The sequence below is a fragment of the Protopterus annectens genome, chromosome 2.part2 (genome assembly GCF_019279795.1).
Source record: "Protopterus annectens isolate FY-2018-M chromosome 2.part2, PAN1.0, whole genome shotgun sequence".
NCBI lineage: Eukaryota > Metazoa > Chordata > Ceratodontiformes > Protopteridae > Protopterus > Protopterus annectens.
Window position 1 is genome coordinate 742,420,306 of NC_056730.1, and position 12,104 is coordinate 742,432,409.

At 39.1% G+C, this 12,104-nt stretch overlaps 1 protein-coding gene across 1 annotated transcript in view; it reads right to left on the reverse strand.

Annotated features, from left to right (window-relative positions):
* Positions 1 to 12,104, reverse strand: part of SLF1 (SMC5-SMC6 complex localization factor 1) — a 1,376,372-nt gene that overhangs the window by 1,268,083 nt on the left and 96,185 nt on the right. The window contains exon 2 of the mRNA XM_044064135.1: positions 4,158 to 4,271. Within this exon, the coding sequence (XP_043920070.1) occupies positions 4,158 to 4,271 (114 nt within the window). The remainder of the gene's footprint in view (positions 1 to 4,157; positions 4,272 to 12,104) is intronic.

A 12,104-nucleotide genomic window follows, 5' to 3' on the forward strand; every position in this document is an offset into this window, starting at 1 on the left:
ACCAACTCTGTGCCTTTTGCTATGTCCACGTTGGTAAACCAGTCGTTACCCTAGCTCATAACTAGTTGTATTAAACTTGCATATTCCACAGATCTATACCTTGGATCCAACTTGGCAAATGAGATATATTCATGAGGAAGAATGAGAGAGACAACACATAGGGCACCCCCTTACCTTGCCACATTAAGGCCTATTACACTAGATCTGTTTCTACTTATTCAGCCTTCAGGTTGAAACTTCCCATTGATGAAATTTGTGCAGTTGCTACTTAGTCAACTCATCATACCTTTATTTCCCATTACAAACTAGACATTATTTTTAGGAAAAGGGCATCTTTTGGTTCTGCTGTGCTCTGAAATATCCTTCCCTGAGGGACACCCAAGTTCTTTCTGTAGGTTGAACAGCAAATGAAGGCAACAACATCAGATAAAGAAGTTATGTACTCACCATAACGTTCCATCTGTGTTGCTGCCTCATTTGCTCTTCAACCTTCCCTCCCTCCATCCCCCTGCCTTTTGAAGGACCCAACAGAAAATTTTGGACAGATACTTCCGTTCTGACCTTTGAGAAACTGAAGTATTCCTTCATGACTTGGTCTTTTACCTCTAGGTAATTTCTTCCTGTTTATCTCTATCATGATTATGTGATATACTACGTTGTAGCAAACTCGATCGGAGGGATTTGGAGGAGAGGAGCATCATGGGTAGGGGAGGAGCTCAGATGTTGGAGCCTGGAGCTTTGGTATGCAGCAGAGTCAGATCCAGTGGTCAGATCTGAAACCCATAGGTTGAAGAGCAAATGAGAGGCAACAACACAGCTGGAACGTTATGGTGAGTACATAACTTCTTTTAGTTTCTATGGTCGGCAATGGCCCTGGGATTGAATCCCTCAGAAATCACACATGCAGACTGCAGATGTTCCAGGCCAAGACAATAAACACAATCACTGTGCGCATCAGAATGTGAAATCGTGTCCACATTCTGAACAGCACTTGAAACCGGTCGGCTTCTCCAACACAGTGACTGCAATAAGTCTCACACACAAACACACACACAAGGCTCAACCAACAGAACAGAAACACACACACACACACCAATAAAACACCAGTGAAAAAACTGCTGCACCTAAAAAAATATAACTACTACTAATCCTAGTCTACCGGAGTTCCGCTGTGGCGACCCCTAACCGGGAAAAGCCAAAAGACACAACAACTAAGCCTAGTCTAAATTTTTTACTTATTAACAGGAGAAAAATAGGTCAACAAAGGCCAACAGCTGGGAGACATGGGAAAGATGGCACACAAAAGGACAAAAACAGACCACAATGTAGTGAAAGGGGAGGAAAGGATGAAGGAAGAGCAACAATAAAATTAAACTGAGAAAACCTGAGGAAAAACTTAAAGAAAAAAATTCACCAAAATCCTATGAACTCAAGACTACAAGAAAACCACGTCTGTCACTGCTAGTGACAAACATGATCTGAAAAGGTTGGGCAGGGAGTATAGCATTATGGAAAGAGGAAGGAGCTCGAGACTTGGATCTTAGTCTGTATAAATGCGGCCAAGTCGGATATGAGGAACAAATCCATTATCCATTTGTGAGGAAAAATGAGTTACAGATCTGATCCTCGGATCCGACTTGGCAAAATAAATATATTTGGGAGGAAGAATGAGAGAGACAACATCAAATGAATTACAAGAATTTCATGTCCACCCTAAATGTGGGCTCAGAGGGTGAAAAGGTTAACTTCTCAAACACTAATACAAAGATTTCATGGAAGAACATGATCTTTCAAGGTAAACAAGTTACAGAACATTCCCTGTCGTAAAGGCCTTGCAAGTCTTCCATGGAGCAAGAAGCAAGAGATGAAGATTTAGTTTTTGGTAAAAATTAAACAGAAACCAAATGTATCAACAGATGACCAGTTTAAACCAGAATTAAACACTTGAGCCAGATATTCTTGAAGCACTGATTTTAGCAGGGAAAGGATCCAGACCTTTATCTGTAGCCCATACCAAAAGGTGTGCACATCTGCTTTTGTGAGTTCTGAAGGCACTGGACCTCGAGCAGAAGGGAGAATCTGGAACCCACTGTCACGGTGAAAAAATGGTCCCTGGTCATTAACTAAAGTGGAGTAACCATGCTGTTAACCACAGTGTGTGACGATCCATTTGAGGCTAGCCTAACAGATGAGTTAGTAAGGTTCTGAAGGGCTTCAGATTAAATGTTTTCTCTAGAAGATAAGGCCATAGTAGAGGAAATCACATTTGCAGCGGGCCAATACAGAGTTATGAGAATGGCTTTGGAGTTTCATTGTCTGACTTTCTGAATGAACTCCAGAATAAGAAATGGGGGAAGGAGAAAAGCTTTGCATGCCAGTTTCTGCACAACTGCCTCCATTTGGTTTTCACCTGAAGGGGGAAAAGGAAGTAGGAGTTGCTGCATTTGGCATTAGTCAGGGATAAAAACAGGCTTCAAAACGGCTCTTCTCACCATCTGAATACTTTTCATACTACTAACTGGTTGACAGCCCTCTATTAAGCCATCAGCCTACAATGGTCTGTTTGTTCACCAGGGAGCTGACTACTGCTATTTAAATGACTACCAGACAGTGGTTCAGAGAGACAGCCTATTCCTTAGGGCGTCTCAGCACAAGGAATAGAAGCAACTTCCATCCAGCTGTGTTGTCAGTGTGAGCAACTGCACCTTGAGAGAAAGTCTACAAACAGCTGTAAAGTGAGGGGAGGAGGACATTCAGAATGCTGATGTACGAGGGTAAGACTCCTGTCTGTGGCCACACACCTTGAACTATCTACCCTTGACAATGGCTCCCATGCTAGGAAAGCACCATCCATGGTGACAGCCACTAGAGGGGTAGTACCTAAAGACAGACTGCCTAGAGACAAACCTGTGTCTGTCAACCAGCAATACAGGTGATGTTTACCAAATGTGGACATTCTGATAAGCTAATTCAGTGTCTGGATTAGCGGATACCACCAAACTCTCAAAGTCTAGAGCACACTCATGTAAAAATTGAACATAAGGAACCATGTCAATGAACATTGCCTTAAGTAAAAATGCTCAAAAACAGTCTGAATTTTGGAAGGGATTAAATGGATGACATAGCACTGCCTTATGAAGGGACTAGCTACAATGCTTTACAAGGTAGGGTGATCATTGTGCAACTGATCAATGTGAAGCCTTGTATGGGCTAGATCTTGGGCTCCACTGTTTAAAATAACCTCCAGGGACTGGAAGAGCCTCAGTAGAGATTCCCATGCTAACAAGCATTTTCATTTTCATGGGTGGAGCTAGGAGTCATTTAATCCAGGTAGGCTGATGCTGCTTCATTTTGCTCCGATTACAGATGTATACTTGGTGAACACCCGGGGGGGTGTTGAGTCCAAAGTGAAACTTCTTGACTTAGTAATATTTGGGCCCTATTTGGAAGACCCAGCAATTTTGCAAATTCTGATGTGAATACAGATGTTTTGGAAGTGCAAAGAATGCATCCAGTCTCCTGACAGACAAGGAAGAACTGAATGCAGCATGACCGTGCAAAAGGATTCCTCTGGAACAAACTTGTTTCGGCTACTAAGTGTAAAATATGCCTGACTTCCTTTGTTTTTTTTTTTAGTACTTTGAAAAAAATACAGAACCTGGAGTAAAATTCACATTCTTACTTATCCTGTGTAAATTCCTGGATGGCTTTTGTTAAACAATTAAAGAAACGAAAACTATGTGCTTATCATAATGTTACATCTATGTCGTCTTCTTCTGTTAGTCTTAACCTGTGAGTTATCACATCCCTTTAGCTCCAATAACTCACAGGATGAGACAGACGAAAAAAGGTACACTGGATCTTTTTTTTTTGTTACAGTCAGTGACTGCAAATGTATGTCAATATGTGTAAGACTATATTTGCTGTTTCACATATAAACAGAGCTAAAACAGAATTATGTGAAAAGTAAAAAAGGAAACTTAAAACTTATGCATCTCAGACGGGAAACAATACCTGTGAAACAGACAAGAAAAGGCTTGGTCATGTACCTGTGATAAGCTACTTAGAAGGCATTTACAACATTTATTTGTCTTCACATACTCTGAAAACAAACAGTATTCATGAGAAAAATACTTTGTATATGAATGTACACTCACATCACTAAGAAAGAAAATGCAGTCCATTTTCTTTAACAAGTTAATTAAGACCTCTTTTTCGTGCTTATTGAATCCTGTGATTTGTACTATCCGTTTTCCAGCACATCCTTTCATCTACAAAACAGATCAATGAAATAAAGGAATATTTAAAATATTTCCACAACAGTTCATTATATCACAAACACAATCGAGAAGTGTGCCTATTCAGTTGCAGGTGAAACATTAACAATTCTGACTTAGTTAGTTCGGATATTGCATCATGACTCCTAACAAATGCAAATGTAATACTTAACCACAACTGTTCTTATAAAGGTTCAGACTTTCAGAAAGTTTACCTTGCATCTATGAAGTAAATGTGAAAGCACACTACAGCAAGAAGTAAACCCCACTCTGGCTTCCTACTCCATTCCATTAGAAGGTATCCCAACACTTGTGTTTGTGTCTTTCGGCTTTTCCCGGTTAGGGGTCGCCACAGCGGAACTCCAGTCCGCTAATAACTGGTAGCTGATTTTTACATGCCGAGTTACCAGCCCTGACACACAACCTTCAACGAAGGTACGCCCATTCACGCATGTCTCCACGCAGAAGACGCTCCAGCTGAGAATTGAACCGGACAGCGTCTTACTGTGAGGCGATACACTACCGCAGCACCACCCCAACACTACAAGGTAAAAAATTCTGCTAACACAGCATTCACTCTATCAGCCTACTTCTGTAAAAACAATACTAGGAGTGTCAGTGGTACAACAGGCTGCCTTTGCAGTAGAAAGTCATGAGTTTTATTTCTACACCAGGCAGGCAGGTTGCAGAATGGAGACAAAATGCAAACAGAAGAAAACATCTACATAGTACAGCTTAGTCACAGCATTTCCAGTTACAAAAGCATAGTTCAACCATTCATAGCGGATCTTGGAAAACATAACTTGCAGGAAACGAGGACTGTGTTGGCTGAGAAACTGAAAGACATTGCCTGCTTTGATTTCAGTTTGTTTTCTTATGTGTTGATAATTTATTCCCATCTCTGAAACATTACTAAGGTGACTGAAAAGAGAGGTACTTAGGCCCAACTTCATTCAATTTTTTCCACAATATGAGGAAACGAACTGTGAACACAGAAGAGCATTAACACAGTTCAAAACAAGCTAAATGAAGTATTGAAATATATGGTAACGTACACAATATTATTTCAGCTTATTTGTTAAGCAGCAACTAAACAGGCTGGTCCTAGTGCTCTTTTAAGCTACATCTCATGCAAAACACAGTTAATAGCCTTTACATTTAACATCATTTTAACCTGTTAGTACATGATAACACAAACAAGTCTCTTGCGGGGTTACTGTACTGGTACATTGCAGAGAAGTCAATTACTTCAAATTTCTACTGACACAAGTACATCCTCTTTCTACTACTCTGTGCAGCAAAAAACAGTACACATAGTAAATCTAAGTCTTAAAACTTTATGACACATGGCATCCGTTTCAAAATAGAAGGGCTTACTGGGTGACTCATTGACTTGACAGGTAATTAAGTCCTACTTCATGAGGTCTGTGACACCACACTGCTTACCAAAGAAAATGTTTAAAATAGTGTCATCGTGATCAATTCAACTGATAAATATTAAAATCATAACTGCAGCAAAAGCACAAACTTGGTTTATTACACTGCCATCTCAGCTGCTGCCTTCCAAGGAGGATAAAATCACATTACATACATATACACACACACACAAAATAAGCAGCATTTCCAATTATGACTTAATTATACAATGATGGCTCAAAACGAGCACACTGATTGGACAGCCCAATAAGAGTGTCCGTTGTAAATTGAGCATACACCAACAGAATAAAATCTAACCACTAAAGTATTGAGTGGCCAGACTTTCTATTGGAATACTCTGAGGGACAGAGCAAAATCAAAGAAAAATCAGGCATGTTATCAAAAATAAAGACACCGAAATGTGTCCAATTTTTCTTTCTATTTCTGTGCTGTCCCTCGTAAAATCTCAAGAGAAAAAAAAAACCGGCAATGGACATTCTGTTTTCTCTGTTGCTTCTCCTGCACTGCACTGATGTAATGTGCAAGCGTGGGATCGCAAGTCCCATACACATGCTCAGTACATCAGTAAAGGAAAAATGATGAGGAACACTTTAGCGCCCTTACACAAAGCCACTATTTAAGAAAGGTAAGCAATTTTTAAATAATGTTATTGTATAACAGCAATGATCCACACGAGCACACTGACTGGACAGCCCAATAAGAGTGTCCGTTGTAAATTGAGCATACACCAACAGAATAAAATCTAACCACTAAAGTATTGAGTGGCCAGACTTTCTATTGGAATACTCTGAGGGACAGAGCAAAATCAAAGAAAAATCAGGCATGTTATCAAAAATAAAGACACCGAAATGTGTCCAATTTTTCTTTCTATTTCTGTGCTGTCCCTCGTAAAATCTCAAGAGAAAAAAAAAACCGGCAATGGACATTCTGTTTTCTCTGTTGCTTCTCCTGCACTGCACTGATGTAATGTGCAAGCGTGGGATCGCAAGTCCCATACACATGCTCAGTACATCAGTAAAGGAAAAATGATGAGGAACACTTTAGCGCCCTTACACAAAGCCACTATTTAAGAAAGGTAAGCAATTTTTAAATAATGTTATTGTATAACAGCAATGATCCACTCCAAGTTGTGGGTCTATCATGATTTACCCACAGTTGGCTTTGTTAAATCACTTGAGCTTTGCCCTTGTGATCAAACCACGCCAATCATGGGTAAATCTTAATATACCAATACCCAGTTGTGAATTATTGCATATTTAACCAACTAAAACCCTCCAATTACATTCTTGGTTAAGCCCAAGAAAGTGTGTTTTATTTCAGAATAAAAACGCATTCCTCATATTCTACTACTCATATTTGAAGCAGCCTATTCTAAAGCACATACTTCTACGTTATCCAAATTATTAGTGTTTTTTCATTAAAAATGCACTGTTAACGTATTAGTTCTATTATGCTTTCTTATATACAGCAACTTTTCTTGTACCCCAACATTTAAGGCTTCTTTTGGTTTTTACTGTATAAAATGAACTGCAACTTTGATGGCAAAAATCATACCTTTGGTTAAAACAAGTACATCTACTGTAACTTCAAATATTTTTTCCATTAATCCTATTAAAGGTAGGAACAATTTTATTATACACACAACACTCACTGTAACGATAGATGCTCCTCAGACATACCTCATTTTTTTAAATTACCTGATGAAAGCACAGTGAACAAACTCCTTGTGAGCACACTGCCCAAGCTTCTAAACCTACAGTAGGATAATGTAGACACACTACTAAATTACTTAAAAAAAATAATTTATTAAGCCCCACAACTTTTTAACTTGCGTTAACTATTTATTCTGAAAAAGACTATACTGTTATCATAAAATATGCATTTTTTCACTGCAGTGACATTCTTACTCCAACTGCTATGAGAATGCAAGGCTAATCTTCAGAAGATTAGCACGGAACAATAGCCTTGTACATACCTATGAACCTATAAGCAGTATTATCCTGACATTTCTGAGGTCATGAAGCCTTCCAATATACAGAGTCTACCACTGTCAAATCACAACCTCTATAACAAACATTTGCTTCACTTCCACTGCCTCCTTCAGAAAGGTATTCTCTCTTGGAAAAAGTCTCCTTACTCTTCTAAGTTACCAATATGGTAAATACACCATCAAATGTGGAGGATGATGGTTACTACCACATTAAAAATCCTATAAATACTGTTAGAAATATCATTACCTATTCCTCTTTTAAATAACACTTAAGACATTTCAATGTCACAAACTTGTTTAATAAATCTAAAACCATCTGTTTCTGGGCAGGTGCTCCATAAAATCATTCACCTTGTGATCACCTTTACATGTTAATACCAAACCATCTATGTTATCATAAATACTTTACAACTAGGGTACAAAATGACTGTTGTAAACATATTCATGCTCAAACAGGACAACTGAAAAGTTAACACAGTCAAAAGGCACCCCATCACATAATGGTACATTTGTGGTAGTAAGCAACAGAACAGGATTACGCTGGTATGTATTCATATTCAAAAATCTATAAGGAGCTCAAGAACATTTTGGGGAAATACTCGGCTTTCAGAAGGGATTACATAGAGATGGGGGCTGGAACTTGATTCCAGTAGTGAAGATGTTCCAAGGGTACCTAGAAGGGAAAATTTCTTTAGACATTTCTGAAAATATTTGGCATAGGAGACATGAATTCAATAGTAGGAACTCATAATTTACATATTATTCCAAGACACAAAAACTGGGCTAGATTGGATAAAAATAATATTTTACAGAAACATATGTATTTAATAGACCTCTTCAACACACTTCTAATAACTATTTTAGACCATGCACCTATAAAAACTAATTCAAAAATGCAAAGTAATGAAGTAAACATGAGACACTGGCCCTTTCCCACCTACCCGTTAAAAAGAGAATAACTGAAAGAATAGGTAGAGGAAAATTCAAGAGTTATTAGGGAAAATAGGAATTTCTTCAGAAGGAATAGCTAGAAATGAGGATAAAATGAACATGGAGTTCAAAAATATGGTATAAATAAAAAGAGATAAAAGTAAAAGGAATTATTCAGATGGGCTGACAAAGGTTGAAGTATTGCAGAAGACCAAGAGGAGCAACTGCAGAATGCTAAATGGGAAATAAAGGAGTAATTGGATAATATGCAAGAAACTGTAAAGATAAATTGTAGAACAACTATTTTTGATAACTCCAGAGCCCAAAAACTTTAGCACAGCAACTTAGGTAACAGAAAGTAGAAAGGGTTGTCGCCAAACTCAGGGACCCTGTGACAAGAAAAATAACCGGAGATCATATAGAGGTATTACAGACATTTTGGAAATGTTATGAAAATCTGTATAAAACACAGAATGTGGAAAACAAAAAAAAGCACAAATAGAAATATTTATGGAAGACTTAATTATGCCAAGATTATGCAAATACGAGGCTCAATAACTAAGTTAAGACAGGAGACTAGATAAAAACTCTGAGGTATAATCAATCTGTGTGGAAATCTCCAGGAAAAGATGGTACACCTGTAGACGTTAGGAGGGACGAAAATGATAAAGATCTAGAAGATTTTGACCAATAGGATTTTAAAAGGAGGGGAAACATCAGCACCTTGGAAAAAAAAACTATGGTGGTTGTATTACCCAAAAAGAGTAAATCAGCCTCAGCCTCATATAGACCCATTTCAATGTTAAACCATGATTATGTTGTTTATGTCTATATTAGCAGAAAGAATAGCAGAACTGTTGCCAAAACTGGTACACATGGATTAATGTGGTTTTGTGGAAAGGAGGCAAACATTTGGCAACATTAATAGAACAAGGATGATTCCAAGGGAAGCAAAATGCATGACAATACCACTATTATTAGTGGGCCTCAATGCACAGAAAGCATTCAACACAGCAAGCTGGAATTTTATGAGTAGGGCAACTGAAAAGCATTTGCATTCCCCTAATACAATAAGGTTAATTAGGAGGACATATGAAGGATCACAGGCAAGAATTAACATGGGAGGGTTTCCTCTCAGATAAGCTGTGACAGAACAGGTGAACCAGGCAGGAGTGTCCTCTTCCCCTTAGTTATTTGCTTCAAATTTAAAGTCATGGCAACAAATAAAATAAGGGCCTCAAAAATAATAGGTATGGCAATAAAAAAAAATGCTGTCTTTATTTGCAGAGTATATTATTTTGCAATTGATGAATCCAGAAAAGAACATCTAGATGCTGTGTAACATTTTCAGACCGTTTCAAGTCTTTTCAGGATATAAAATTAATGAAAATAAAAAAAAAGGCTATAGCCATAAATTATGTACCTACAAAAGACATGTCTCAGCAACACCCATAATGCAGACATAAGATGAAGCATTTAGGAATATGGATTAAAAAAGCTTCTATTTTGGCAGCTATGGATATGTGGGGAGAGACTAAACAAAAAAAAAATACAAAAACTAAGACACTGGTGCTCTTGTTTACAGATGATGACAGCAAGATACAAGCAAAGAAAATGACTTTAGTCCCTTTAGGCCAGGCTTATTTTTCTCAACCAGCAGAAAAGCTGAAGATAGTAATTAATAAAGAATTGTAGCAATTTATCTGGTAGAGAAACAGAATACGACATAAGACGGATCATAAGAAGTTACTAGGCTAATGGACCTAGGGCCCCTACAAGCCTAGCCAAGTTCTACCCTTATTTCCACAATCAGCCCCTATGGCCCCTGTCCTAAATGGGCACAGGTAGAACTCTCCCAGGGTGAATTTATGGTTACCTATCCAATCGTCCAAAATGCATTTGAAGAGGGCCAATGAGATGGTTTGTTTGACGTGAAGTGGGAGTCTGTTCCAAAGGTGCGGCAACCTCTGGGAGATAAATCTGTCCCTCGAGCAGGTTCCATTAATGTCACATACCAAGTTAAGGTCTTTAGAGCGAGTAACCAGTGTACCATTTGACTTACAGAGAAGCAGCATTTCCAATAAAGCAAGGTCAAAGACTGCCTTGTATGCAAGGCAGAGATAGACTCCATGTAGTCTGTATGAAACAGAATAAAATGACAGTGATTTCAGATCTGCAGGGGACAGATACTGAAGACTTACAATTTTCCTTGGGAGGACCATTGTGGTCTCTCCAATTGTTGCAGCCGCTTGGAAAGGTACATACCTAAAGGGGGGTTTGTACTCTACTAGCCTGATGAGGGAAGAGTACAAGGAAGTTATAACTTTTTTTCTGAAGGCAATGCCCTTAAGTACGAGATGAGAAATATAGAATGCCCATCTTACCACTGTGAAGACATGGTGATCAAAGGTGAGGTTGCTGTCAACCTGTGTGCCCAGGTCTCTCCATCACTGAGTGCGTACTTAAGGTGTTGCTATTGATGTGGTAATCAGCAGGAACATCGCCCTTACCAAAACAGTTTGCATTGTGTTTAAGGCCATGACTTTGGCACTAATCATTTGTTTGTGTAAGATTCTCTTGTAGGATTTTGATATAATTTGGAGTTACTATGACCACTCCCAGTTTGCAGTCATCAGCAAACTGTCAGCCACAGACCTTTAGATTTTGCTTGTACTTTGGAGAAATAGATTCCAAACAGTACAGGTCCCAGGACTGATCCCTGTGGTACACCACTGGCTACAGGTCTGCTGTTGGAAGTGGATTCCCCTATTTTGACTATATGGGTTCTATAAGTGAGCCAGTTAGCGACCCATCTGACGATATAAGGGTTGATACCCAGCTGGGTGAGTTTGTCAATGATGCCTGAAGGGAGATAGCCTACCTAGTCTTAGCTAAGGCATTTTTGGACCGTCTGCACAGATTTCCCCTCACCCAGGACCTTGGTGACAGTCTTCAAGAAGTCTACTCGGTTTAACAGGTATGATCTCCCTTTGACAAATCCAAACTGAATAGGGTCAAGTGTTTGGAGATTACCTATATCTTTGTTGATAAGGTCCATGATAATTCGGCTCCATGGCCTTCCAGATAAGGCTAGTCAGGGTAATAGGTCTATAGTTCCCGGGGTCAGTGGAAGCACCAGCTTTATGCAAGGGAATAACAGTGGCCATTTTCCATTCAGCTGGGATGAAGCCAGTGCTGAGGCTATGACTGAAATAAATACCCAATGGTGTTGCTGATTCTTGTTTTAGCCCATGTAGGACACAGTCTGGGATGTTATCAGGTCCCATAGATGATGTGTTCCTGGCCTTAGAGAGAGGGTTAACAACCTGCTCTTTATAAATACAAGGTAGGTGGCAGGGATATCATGGGGTATGTGTGGCAGGGACAGGGGAGTGTAGTTTTCACAGAACCTGTTGGCCAACAGATCAGCTATGTTCACAGGCTCAGTACTACCAGCTTGGTACAAATCT